Source organism: Caloenas nicobarica, chromosome 3 (assembly GCF_036013445.1).
Source record: "Caloenas nicobarica isolate bCalNic1 chromosome 3, bCalNic1.hap1, whole genome shotgun sequence".
NCBI lineage: Eukaryota > Metazoa > Chordata > Aves > Columbiformes > Columbidae > Caloenas > Caloenas nicobarica.
The window spans coordinates 108751840-108765592 of NC_088247.1; the positions used below are offsets into that span (position 1 = coordinate 108751840).

The 13753-nt window shown below is 50.0% G+C and overlaps 1 protein-coding gene across 1 annotated transcript; it reads right to left on the reverse strand.

The window, feature by feature from the left end:
• Positions 1-7: 7 nt before the first annotated feature.
• Positions 8-5778, reverse strand: LOC135987592 (protein PET117 homolog, mitochondrial). Its single transcript, XM_065632596.1, has 2 exons — positions 5645-5778; positions 8-166 (listed from the first exon to the last, which is right to left on the reverse strand). The coding sequence occupies exons 1-2, from the start codon at positions 5738-5740 to the stop codon at positions 17-19; spliced, it is 246 nt and encodes an 81-aa protein (XP_065488668.1). The 5' UTR covers positions 5741-5778; the 3' UTR covers positions 8-16.
• Positions 5779-13753: the final 7975 nt, after the last annotated feature.

Consider the following 13753-nt stretch of genomic DNA (forward strand, 5'->3'; position numbering starts at 1 on the left):
CAACTTAGGATTGTGCCTAGGACTGGTGGGACCCTTTTTCCATTAGTGCCTTGTCTCTTTCTTCCATAAGCTGCTTTGTCAAAGCAATCTGCTCTTCTAGCAGGCGAATATTCTCCTTTTTCTGATTTTGACGCTCAAGATCTCGGAGAACTCCACTGTGCAGCCTCTGAAAACACAAGCAACAAGCAACAGGGTTGGTCACAGCCTCTTGGATGCTGAATGTGATTAACCCCCACCCAGCTTTAATCCCTCCTGCAGGGCTGTTCACCAGGCTGGCTTTGCAAGTCCTCAGTCCTCTGCCACCACCTGTAGCCACAGCCACTTAATGTGGTTTGAATCTAAAACTACAGGAGCTGATACTCAGTATCAATAAGCTGAAGGTACTTCACCAAAAAGCGCTTTGTTTGCACTCACTTCAGATGGGTGTGTTTACTAAGTGGTAAAGCTATTGAGCAAATAAATGCTACGCACCCATAGTTCCTATGCTGTGCATAGTTCCTATGCTGTGCAAGAGGGACGCGATCTATAAAATTCCATTACCTCTGCCCTAAATCTTTACCAAATTGAACTAATCTCCTCAAAACTTCTCTGCCTGGAGAGAATTTGGTGGCAAATTGGAAATGATTTTAAGAAAAACTGCCAGGTGTCTTCTTCTGTTTCTTTCTGCTCATGTCTTACTCTTAAAAAATAACCTTGTAAACTCTTGTTGCAAAGCTGATCGAAGTCCCACAGCCTGCTTTTGCCAAGCTCTGGAACAAGCACTTCATTCAAAAAATATTTATAATAAACATTTTAGGTAAAGGAGATAACATGTGCAACATACATCAGCAGTTTTCAAACTGCTGGGTAAGCCTTCAACAGGTATAAAAAGCCCTAAGAAAATCCCAGCTACTATTTGTTTCCTCCATACACTTTTCTCTCTCTGCTACCTGGAAGGGTTTTTTCACTCTGATAATTAGCTGAAATGTTTAACCTTTACTTTTCACCAGAGGAATGCAAAATAAGTGAAACCAAAACCGGTGACGTGGATTTGGGTGGGGAAAAGGAGGGGAGGGACAAGCTGTGAACCAGCTGCTCTACTCCAGATGTGCACATCTGGGGGAGGTGAGGCAGCAGAGGGATATGAGTGGCAGGGTGATGAGATCAGACACGGGATGGAGGAGTTGGCAAGGCTAACACTAACTCTGAAAGGAAACAGGGACCATGTGAAGCGTGTCTTCGGTTGTGCACATGACGTACGGCTGAGATACAGTTCCCTGGCAAAATCGGCCAACCAAAGCATGTGCTGCCACCATCCTCCAGCTCCATACTCCCCAGGGCCAGACAGCTCAGCCAGGAGAAAACAACTCTCCCTCCATTTTTTTCTTTGCAAAGCAAGTCATACTCTGCTGATTTAACTCCCTGAGCTGGCTAACCAAAGACAAGTGTCAGTGCAAATGAGAACACGGGATGCCCAGTCCACTTTGGTGGTTTGGCTTGAACTCCTTGGGCAGGCGATATGCTTTTAGATATTCAGACCAGATTTCAAAGCAATAGTCAGAAGCTTATCAGATAATATGGCACATGAGGACAGAAACGTTATACATGAGTAGAAAAAACTGAAATTATTTTTGAGAGCCAATCCTGGCTCACATCTAAATCAAACCATGTGATTGCATTTTAACCCAACTAAAGATGAGAACCTTAGTTTGGTTAAAGTACTATCTACCTGCCTAACTTACTGACTCATGCTCAGCTTGGATTTAGGAATGAGAAAGTTTCACAGGTACTAAGGTTAGCCACTAGCTACTGGAGATATGAATAATTACTAAGCCCAATGGGAAAAAAATGGATGAATAATTTATTTGACCTGTTTGAATAATGCAAAAATGCACCTGCAAAAAATTTATTTGAAAGCTGACCCTAAAGTCATTTTAGAAGATGTTTGATTATTATTTGACAAGTTCTTACAGGGGTTTATTCTTCATCTAGAATGCAAATAACTGCACATTTCAAAGGCACTTATTTCTCTTGTCAAGATTAAAGTAGAAAGGTTTTGTTTGTTTAAGAAATGTTTTATCTTGTTAAGAAAATGCACAGACACATATATCCCCCAATAATCAAAACTCTCTCCGGAAATTAAACTAATAAAATCTAATAAAACCAGCTTCAGTCAACTGAACTCAGTTTACAAATTAGTAATCACTAAAGTTCACAAACTTAAAATTTCATTACTATTAGTTAACAATAAAGGATGTGAGGAGCTACAATGTAATTGAACAATTACATCAAGAATGTAATTATTTTTCCTTCAGAAAACACAGCTATTTTGCAATCTTTCAGATAGTGAATGCATTTACTTTGAAAATGCACAGTTTGCAAAATACACCTTTATAATTTGAGTATCATGAGTGACAAAGCGCTACGAAAAAGTTAATCTTCTCACTATCCTCTATTCTCAGAAGTTAGGCCTGCTTGTCTTCTGCATCAGCTTAGATAAATGTGCGCAAGCTCAATTCAATTTGTGCCTGGCAACTCAATTTATAAAAATCAAAACTTTATTAATCTGCATAAAGATAAACCTGAAATAATCCATACACCAGGACTGCATAATGTCCATGTTACTTATTTCCATTACATTCTCTAAATAACTGGGTTCCTTAAACATGAAGCCATTATTCTCTGACTTGAAGATGAAGAACTACAGAGAGAAAATCTCAGATTTCATTTATAAAAGATAAACTTTGAGACTTAGCACTTCTGAATTTAAACTTAAAATTTAAATTTATTTAAAATTTAAAATTGATTTAAAATTATGTTAAACTGCTGGAAAAAAAGAGTTGAGAATTTTGGCTTTGCTTCTGCAGCGGCAGCATCTTGAGGAACGCTAATATCCCTGCAAACATACACACATTAGCATCAAATTCAGCTTTTGGGGAGATAACTTCTAATTCTAGAGGACTGGTTTGCAAACCCATCCCCATACGTACAGGTCAGGCACCTCTAAAGTCACAAGCTACCTACACAGAGTTCACAGGCTGTGCCTATGCCTGGGTGTTAGGATGGATAGCAAAGAACAGGCACTGCATCTGTCCCCCAAAACACCATAAAGGTTTTGTCACTGACCAGCTAGATCCTTTGACCCGTCCACCTCTAAGGACACTCAGCAAAACTATCTGATGGAAATGAACAGCAGTGACACAAATACCCTCTACAGCAATGGAAAAATATGTTAGACCCATGGGGAGAAAGCGGCTCGCCGTTGTCTCATTTGGGAAACCTAGAATCTCCACAGGCAGAAGCTCACAGCAGCAAATTTAATCCTTTAAAGCAATTTGATGTTATTTTGCAAACCAAGCAATAGCTAAAGCATAGAGCAACAGGAACAGGCAAAGGGCAACAAGTCCCTGTTTTCTTCCTGGTATCATTAGAAATATATGAAGCAACCAGAGAGCATTAACCAGATCAACTCATTTGCTGATCCATCACTTCTTTTACTAGAGACATATTTCATACACCGGAAGAATGCATCCTGTAAACTTGCTGTTGTGCCCTTAATTTACCTGTGTTCTGCACGTGACTTACAGCATCGCCTCTACATACCAGGGGACCACTGTCTTGTTCATTGCTGAGACTGGATCCTGAACAAGTACCCAGGCTTCAGTTTCACATTCCTTCTCCAGCCTGTTGCCCAAGGTGTTACTTCATGACACACAGATCCCATTCTGACAGTGGCATTATTCATTTACCCATAGACTGGTTTATGCCTGCAACCCTTACAGAATATGAACATTTTGTAAACATTGATTTATTTTCACAGTCTCTGTATGAGATGAGGGAGAGATATTAGCCAAAGATTAGGGTCAAACACATCCATTAAGTTTAGGTGTCTCACTGAAACACCCAAGTGTGATTTTTTTCAGAGCATGTGTTGTTCTGCATCACATGCTCAAATTACAGGTCCCATTTATTTCAGCTGTAGTTTAGGAGCATTTAGCACATATTCCTGCCACTCTGGTGGCTCAAGGCAGATACACTGAATTAGCTAGCAATTACCTGCAAAAAGCTGAGCTTAAGTGATCTACCCAGCACCTATGTCAGCTCCGGCAGGTGCAGAACCATTACCCATCCCCACTCCAAGAGACCAGCTTTCCTCTTCCAGCTGCTGCCTGTGCCATTCAATCAATTTTCCAACAGCAATTTTCCAACCTGCCTCTTTCCTTACCCACATCAGCCTAATCCTCCAAGATCCATCATTCTCAAGCACTGGCAGAGACAATCTCTTGAGGGAAAAAAAAAAAAAATCCCGTAATTATGGCCTGCATTGTGAAGCCCATGCAACAGGCAACTGAGCTGATGGACTAGCAACTTGACCTCTGATGGTTTGTGACTTCTGACTGCTTCAGATCTTTAACAACAGTCATTTAACATAAGTTCTTTTTGTATGCATTTTCTGGATTTTTTTTTTGTAAATAAGGGGGGGTGAAATCAGATGTATGTCCTCATATCAATACCCCTTTGGCTCATTTACAGGGTCTAAACCTGCACACTTATTGCCCAAATTTCTGTCATGTGCAATTTATCCATTCTGCAATCATGGGACTTTCAGTCCCGGGCAGGATTTCTTTGTACAGGGACCCACTACCATCTGACCTGACACTTTTGGTGGTGGGGCTCTCTTGCACAGGGTGCCTGCCAGAAATTACCTGATTTTTGTGAATGTAGCACAGAAAACTTCCCTCTTTAATTAGCACATGGTATTTCTGTTAGCTTGCACTCTGCCCGCCCTGTCAGATCAAGAAGGGCACCAGGGCAGGCTGCATCGCACAGAACAGCACTGTTTGCCCTTTCACAGGAGGTATTTCTGGAGCCCAGGAAAAGCAGAGCACATGCATTGCCAGAGGGACAAGCACCAGCAGGATGGCAGGCAGGACAGGGGAATGCTGCCAGGGTGGTGCTCTTTGGCCTAGAGGGTGCAAGGCTATATCCCTCCTGCACCCTGACACCCCCAGCGGCCGGAGAGGATGAGGAAACCGCATCCACTGAGCCTGTCCTGCCTCACCCTGAGCTCCTCTAGCAGCCTCTTGCTCCTGAAGGCAAATGCATGGGATAAGGCATAAGGGAGCGGGTGCAGCTACATGAGCATGGAAAGGGTGGGTGCCAAGGCAGGAGAAGGTGCAGAAGGGGTAGTTCGTGGAGAGAGAAACACCAGCAGCAGAGCAGGGGCGGCAGCTCACTGGCTGGGTGCTGCTCTGCAGGCACAGCGATGGCCTCCGGGATGGGCACACCCGAGCTCCCGCAGCCCCCAGTTTCAGGCAGGGGCACGAAAGGTGCCAGGACGCCGTGGCTCCGGCTCGCTGTGCTCAGGGGCGGGCAGGGCGAGCGAGGAGCAGAAGCCAAAGACACGTGGAGTGGCTGCGGGGTCCGGAGGGGGAAGGGGCAAGGGGCGGGGCGCACGCAGGGGCGGGGCGCCAGGAGAGGGCGGGGCTCCGCCCTGAGACCCCAAGCTGCCAGGTGAGGGGCGGGGCTCCGGGGAGGGGGCGGGGCTCTAGCAGACACCTCTGGCCAGGCCTCCAGGTGAGGGGGCGGGGCCTGTCCTGCCGGTGGGCGCGGGCGGTGCCCCGCTCGCCCTCTCCCCCCCCGCCCCGATTGGCGGGCCACTCACCTCCCGCTCCCGCCGCTGCTGGACGTGCACGGCCACCACGGTGGCGGCGGAGAGCAGCGCGGAGACAGCCAGCACCGCCCGGGCCCGCCGCGACATCGCCGCCGGCGGGACGGGCGCCGCGCGCCGGAGCCGTCCGCTCGCCGCGGGGGGAAGGGCCGGGCGGCAGGAGCGTGCGGGGGGAGCAGGCACGCCCCGCCCACAGCCGATTGCATCGACCCAGACCAGAGCAACGGATCGCCGAGGCGGGGTGGGGTCGAGCGACGTCCCGTCCCCCCGGGCGGGAGACGGGGCGGTCCGGCCGCCCGGCCCGCACGGGGAGCGGCCGCCGGGGTTGCCCGGCTCTCCTGCCGAGGTCTGGGGGACCCTCGCTCCTCCCGGGCCAGGGCCAGCCCCGGCCCTGCGGCAGCGCGGTGGCCGCGGCCTTGGGCCGTGCGCCCGGGGGCTGGGGTGCGGCAGCCGGGCCTGCTCGTGGGGCCGCAGCGGGAGCGGGATCCCGCAGGCAGCGCTCCGGCAGCCCGCTGAGCGGCCCTGCCCTGCCCTGCCCTGCCGCGGCCGGGCCTTCTGGTCGGAAGCGCCAACACGGGCGGCTGCGAAAGGGCCTTTGCCCCCTCGGCGCCGCTGCTGGGGGAGCGTCCCTGAAATGGGGAACACGGGCAGCTGCCCCGCTGCCTTTCCCGAGGGGCTGTTTTCTGGAGCTTCCTGCCGGCGTGCACTTGCGTTTCCAGTGCGATTGCAGCTCTGAAAAGCAAACAAAAGATATTCGGAGTTCAAGAAAGATGTTTTGCTTTTATTGCATTAAGACCTCCTGTTCTGCGCTTTCCTTGCCCAGAAAACCCAAATAGCAAAGGACAAGCAGCTGGAGAAAGCAGCTCTTCAGTTGTTTGGTTTCTTCTCATTGTTCAGAGTGTGGCCTTAGGCCTCGTATTTTGCAGGTTTTTGTGCTCTGAGGACAGCATTATTCATCCTCCTGGGGGCTTTTCCCTGGCACTTCCTCACTTGAGTATCTGAGTGCTTTGAAGACACAGAAAAATTTGTTCCCGGTGTTCCCGTGTGAAGGCAACAGATCACTGTCATAAATGACTCTGATCCACCATGTTGAGATGCACTTCAGGCTTCAGATGGAGGACTTCAGCCTTTCAGGACATTTTCACAGTGTAACACTTTAAAGCAAAGCTCCCCCTGGCTCATACAGAGCATTCACAGGCTCAGGTCACACTCAGGGAACTTGTCTGCAGTCATTCTGCTGCTTTATCACCCAGATGAGCACACAGAGGTGCAGAAGAGTGACTCGTGCGGATGTATCAAACAAAAGGGTGTCTAGTGGGGAGGTGGGATATACCACAAGGTCTCTAAAAACCTGAAAGAGGGCAGGGAGCAATCGTTTGCCAGTTCCCACAGTCCAGGGGCAACCAGTGGGTGTGCGGGTAGCAAGCTTAAGCCAAGTAAAAAGAAGTTCACACCATGTGCGAGCAAGTTGTAGAAGTCATTGCCCCTGGCAGTACAGAAGCTGAACTTATCTACAGATTCAGAAAGGAACTGGACAAATTTCTGGAGTGCCCTTGATGTCTGGATGTTGCTTTTGGCTCATGAACTCTGTAAACCACAAATGCATGGGAAGGTGGGAGGTTTATTGTGAAAGGTGTAGGCTTATTCCCAACTTCTTCCTGTTCTTTTTTCTGCAAGGATCAGCCACAGCTTGCTGCCAGGCAGAATGGAGGGGCACACAGAATTTCAAACTCAGCAGGTACTGCAGTCCCTATCTCAAAACTGGACCTGGATATCTCCGGGTAGAGTTTAGATGAGTTACAGAGCGGTTGCTGTGAGGGGATGGCCATGTCACATCCCCAGCCCAATCCGGAGCGGGAGAGGAAAACCAAATGTGTGAAGCTGATCCCTCCTTGTTATAATCTTTTTCATCTCTTTGCTGAACGAATGTGATTAAAATTAAAGGTGAAATTAGTGGGAATGATAATATTTCAATTGAGTCTAATAGTTTTGCTCACATCAGTGTGTTTACTGTTATTAAGACTTGTGCATAAGTGCTTATAATGCATCCAAGGCCTCTGGAGTGCCAAGAACAGGGTTGAGCCAGATGTGTGGAGAATGTGAGGCAGGGCAGTGCCCATGGCACTGTGGAAGGGCACAGCTCAGCCCAGCGGGAAGCCGAGAGCCTCTACCCAACCCTGGCATTAATCACTTGAGAGGCTAAAACCCCTGGTGGGTAATGTTCAGGCCGTTCTTTCATAGCCTGAGTTTCTTCCATGGTGTTCTTCAGGTGTTCCTGCTCTCCTCTCTTCCCTCCCAAGGGCCAGGGCTTGCTGAAGTGCTCGCCCAGCCATGGACCAGATTAACAGCTGAGTCTGGCTTAATACCCTGCAGCAGCAACAACGTAGAAAAGCCAATTCTCAATGTTCTGGCCACTTTTCTGGCTGGGTTGGGTAAGCCGAGCCAGAGGCACACTGCAGAGGCAGGGAGTGGGGAGTGATAGAGGAGGGAAGCAGGAGCGCCCAGTGGTGATGCTGCTGGGGAAAGCCTTTTCAGCTGACAGCTGAAGGACAAGAGAGAAGGAGATTTCAGCATTCCTCCAACAAACACAATGTTGACCACCCCAGGCCTGTTGCAGAGATGTCTCATGGGGCCAATGGGGTGTGTATGACTGGCAAAGCGATGGTAGCTCCTTGCAGGGAGACAAGCTGTGCTGCTGATGCTCTCAAACAGAGGGTGAGCCAGAGGATGAGGTTGTGCTGAGGGAAGTGTGGCTCAGGAGGACCGTTTTCTTTGCTGGCTCTGATGGTTGCTCTCCACGTGAGGTTTCCTCAAACAAACGTTGTGGCTGCTAATAGCTGGTTCCTGGTGTGTTATGCCCATACCTTTCTTTGATGTGCTCTTTCCTGTGCCTTGGCTTCTCCTTTGCTGGCCTGGCTGTAGCAGGATGCGTGTCTCATGGAGACAGGGCTGAGCACCAGTCAGGGAAGGGTTGACTCACGTGTGAAGAAGACACCAAAAAGCTGAAGGCCATTTTTCCCCCGGGCAAACAGCTCAGGTCTTTACAGTGATCTTGGATAACAAGTCTGAAATCAATGCTTAGGGGGCATTTTTATCCTGGTTTCCAAAGCAAATGAAGCTTGTGCAACCTCTGTGCCTCATCCACCCCCTCCCTCCCCTTCACACACACAGGCATTCACCAGCTCCCTTGGTGACGTTGCATTGCAGTCCTGTCTCAGTAAGGCTTCCATGTTTATTTGCCCATTCCAACCATTTTGACAGATGTGGAGGAGTTCTGGCTAAGCTTTGTGTAATGAGTGGTTACACCAAGCAGGGGAGCATCCCGCGAAGGGAAGAGGTGGCCATGTTAGCTCAACTCTGTATTACTCACCAGAGAATCCAAAAAACAGGCTGCTCAGTTGCAGCTTGCCTTAGCAGGTCACCAGTAGCACTAAAGCCTAAAGAAAAACCCTGCAAAAAATGGCAGAGGATGGAGATAAAGTTTGAACTGAGCTTGTTTCCAGGTTCATGGCCTGAACCACAGCCCCTTGCTCAGCTCCATTTGTCCCCTGCAACATGTAGAACCAATCTCTCTTCTCAAACTGCAAACAAACAAATAATAATAATAATAAATCTGTAAGATGTGTTTTCGTAAAGCTTTTGGGGTGTTTTTGCAGGAGTTTTGATGAGCTAGGTGCCTTTTCCCCTTTGCAGAGCTGGTTTGTGCATGTGCAGGCGTGTGTGCTCACACCGGCAAGTTTGCACACACCTGGGGCACTCCACCAAGACACAACGGCTCGGCTACCTGTCAGAAAGAATACCAAAAAAAAGCCCAAACTCAACCTAAACGAAGTTCCCATCTGCTCCATGAAGCCGCTGGAGGCGGCTGCCTGTGCTGCTATTGGGAATCCAGCCTGGAGATCCCAGCGGGGCCAGCCCAGCCCTCCCAGGCATTGCAAGGGGACTGTCCTGGTACCCGACCGCTCTCTCTGGCACTTTGGCCACTTTCCGGGGGTCTGGGCGTGCGGCTGGTGTGTGTGTGCGTGCCTGCATGCCATCAGCCAGACATCTCGGGAGAGGTATGGAGAGGAGCGCACAGGAGAGCCCCCCGAGGAGGGCTGTGCTCCATGCCTGCTGCTACTAGCATTGATTTTCTTCTTGTGGCAGCGCTAAAGAGAATGGCTGTGTCATAGGTGCTTTTTTTCTCACCGTGATGCCTTTTCCACTTTGAGAAATGTAATTATCCCCCCCCGAATAGCTACAGACCTGTTTGCTGCAGTGTAGGCATTGTCCAGGAGCAGTCAGACAGTGAATGTTTCTATCAGATTTGCTGGAGGGGAGGTCATATTGTCTATATTCAAAAACTTGAAACATGGCGAAGAAAAATGGAAATGCGTTAAAGGTTTTGTGTCCTCCCTCTGTAATTAAGAGGTAGGGCTGCTAAGGGCTTCTCTGTGCAGAGACTAAAAAAATAATTTAAATTAATGAAATGCATGTATTAAAAATGCCTTGTTTTGACCAGGTTAGCTTCCTCTCCAGGCAGGTGGGGGTATGCCTGGTTTGAGCGAGTTTTATTTTCTGATGGGCACAATTGAAGTGAAAGCCACCCCAGCTCATCCCTTCAGCATTTGTACAGGGGCTCCATCAGCCTCTGGCCCGCTTTCCCCAGCAGTCTGGATGAATTTTCTTGCTCCTCCCATGTAGACAAGTCCCGGGGCCCAGACAAGATCTTCCCAGGGAGCTGGAAGTAAACGGGTCTGATCGTCCTGAGATTTTAATGATGGAGAAAAGAGAAAACCAGATGGGGTAAACCCTTCTTTTACTCCTTTTGTGAGCAAGGAAGCATTGAAGCTTTCCTTCCCTTTGCAGCCTGCAAAACAGTTGCTTTAGATTTGAATTTCCCTGTGCGCTTCCTCCTTCCAGCTAGGAGGACGGGAACCTGGGGCAGCCGCTACATGAGCCCTGTGGGTTTTGTAGCCGGGTGATGTGTGGTTACACGTTAGCCAGCCAGCCCCGGCGGTGAGTGCGCCAGCAGGTCACCTCCAGGTAAATAAACTAAGGTGTGGGCTCCGCTGCTGCTGCTCGCTCTGCCATGGCCTCATTTCACCCTGACCAGAGGGTGCAAAGGGGCCTCCATGTCCACAGCCACTCCAGGCTCCTTCCCCAGCACCACCAGGACAGGGGAAGTCTGGATGCTGGCCCCCTGCCATCTCACCATGCTTTTCCCATGGCACGGCTTGTCCATACCCTTCATTTAGGGGTGCTGCAGCAGGTACCTGACCTGGGGAGCTGCACGCTGGCTCCATCCTTCACATGCTTACCCTGAGTGGGGACGGGTGGTTATGCAGCGGAGGCCAAAGTCTACCTGCACAACAGCGAAGGGAGGATGTAAACCCAGCACTTTATAATTATATTGGTGGCAATCGCACAGACCCTTGCCCGTGGATGGCGGGAGGCAGGTATTGCAGCAGTGCTGTCAGGAGTTGAGAGCAGAGACGCTTATGGGCATGGGGTTGTTTCTTGTTTTGTTTTGTTTTGTTTTTTTTTTCCTGGCAAACATTGTAAAAGGCACCGGGAGATAAAAATCCTTGTGCAAAAGAAAAAAATGTTGGCGAAGTAATTCTGCAAGCAATCGCCCTGTAGTTCACACAGCAAAGATAACCCTGACCCAGCGCCAGGGATGCTGCAAGAGAGAGAGGTGTGTGGGTCCCTGGCCCCCAAAGCGGGGGGAGCCCTGCAGGGTGCTGCACCCCCTGGCTCCCACTCTCCTGGGTTTTCCCAGGAGGAGGAGGCTTCTTGGGCTGTGGCACTGCAGCCATGTGAGGAGCAGGGAGAGGAGGGCTAACATTGGGGTTTGGCCCCAGCTGGGTGGGTGAGGAGGAGACAGAGGCACCCATGGGTGCTACAGCTGGCACCGAGCCCGTCCCCAGCTGTCAAACCACAGCTGTAGGGAAAGGAGCCTGGCTGGAAGCGGCACCGCTGCACTCCCTGGGTGATTTTGCAGGCAGTGAGCATGTATCCCCATGCGTAACTCATGCCAGGCATGTTGGAGCACATTCTCTGCTATAGCAAAAGGGGGACGAGCAGGGACCCTGGCAGCAGTGCTGGGTCCCTGCTGAGTGCACCTGTGGCACCAGGACAGGGAGCGGAAAAGGTCCAACTCTAACGTGGCAGTGTTTGAACAAGGGCCGGGACATCCCAATCCCTCCTGTGGCCTAGGTGGGAGCACATTTGTGCTGGAGCTGGCGTCAGCAGTGCCAATGGCCAAGACTGTCCTGGCAGTCCTCCTGGTTGGAGAGGAGCTGAGAGGAGTCCAGATGGACTTCATCTTCTCTTCCTACTACTGCCAAAGCCCCCAGGGAGCTGCAATGCAAGGGCACTTGGCCAGGGGTGGCAGCAGTGGGACCGTCCCTGAGCTCCCAACCTGAAACAGCTATTCCTTCCTCCAGCTCATCATTGACTCTCTGTGTCCTTATCACTGCTCCATCATGCTATTAATCTTCCCATTCCCTGCAAAAGGAGAGGGATGGCAGGGACAGCACCTACTTCCCAGCTGGCCCAGCCCCTCAAAATGGTAAAGAAATGTATAAACCCTATATGCATACAATGAGGTTTATGGCAGCAGTCATCTGGCAGGAATGAGGAAGCCTTGGGGGCCCCAAAGGTGCCATTTGTCCTTGGGGAGGGGACAGGGGATTTTCTACCGCCAAGGTCTGAGCTGGGAGAGGGGTGGCAGAGCTGGCAGGAGTTGCAGGATGGGGAAGCACAGCCCCCCACAGACCCCTGTGCAGTATGGCAGTTTATCAGCCTGTGCCAACTGTGAGAAGCAAGGATTTTAAAGGTGTTTTGGAAGTGCTCTTGTTATTTTTAGGAACCTGGGAAGAGACTGGGTGGGTCAGACCCCAGTTGTGGCTCATTCACCTTTTTTCTACTAGCACCAGCCAACACCCACCTTTTTGGGTTGAGCTTTCCCTACCCCTGGATAAAAGGTTGTGGTCCCAGTCATCTAATGGGACAGGGTGGTCTTGCCCAGCAGCTGGGCTTCATGCTCCTTGCTTGAACTCTCAGCCTCTGTGAGCACATGCAACACACCCTCATGGGCAGTGCATCATGTTAGCAGTGCATCCCAGCAGCAGGACATTCTGACAGCAGCACATCCCAATATGCAGCATATCCTGACAGCAACACAGCCCAACAGCAGCTCATCCTGACGTGTAGTGCATCCTGACAGCAGTGCATCCCATTGGCAGGGAAAATGTGTCTTTGCCAGGGCAATGCCGTCTGTTTGCATAAGTCACCCTGCTGAAGCAGGCACCATCTGGGCAGCAAAATGGGACCATGGAGATGTGGTGGTGCTAAGAGTGGAACATAATGCAAGGAATGATGACATCTCTGAAGGATAAAACCAGCATGTGGGGTTTCAGTAGACCACCCACTGTAGCCTTCCCTTTGTGGTCCAGCAGTAGCTGAGGCCCCCTTGGGAGTCAGAATCGGGCCCACAGACAGGGAAGCTGCTCATCTTCGTGGGTATTGACACCCACTCTGGAGGGACCCACAGGGGCAAAGCTTTCCCTGACCTGTCAGAGAGAATCAGAATCATTTAGGTTGGAAAAGAACTTTAAGATCATTGAGGCCAACCATAAACCTAACACTGTGAAGTCCACCACTCAACCATGTCCCTAGGAACCTCCTCTACTTGTCTTTTAAACACTTCCAGGGATGGTGACTCCACCACTTGCCTGGGCAGCCTGTTCCAATGCCTGACAACCCTTTCTGTGAATAAATTTTTCCTTATATCTGATCTAAACCTCTCCTGGTGCAACTTGAGGCCATTTCCTCTCATCATACCACTTGCTACTTGAGAGAAGAGACCAACACCCTCCATGCTACAACCTCCTTTCAGGTAGTTGTAGACAGCGATAAGGTCTCCCCTCAGCCTCCTTTTCTCCAGGCTGAACAGCCCCAGCTCCCTCAGCTGCTCCTCATAAGACTTGTGCTCCCTTCATCAACTTAGTTGCCCTTCTTTGGACATGTGAAATCCAAAACACAGGTCAAAAACAAGTGGCTGCCACTCCATTTCTTCATTGTTCATGCAGTTGATGGGTTTGGAGCGTAGAGAGATGT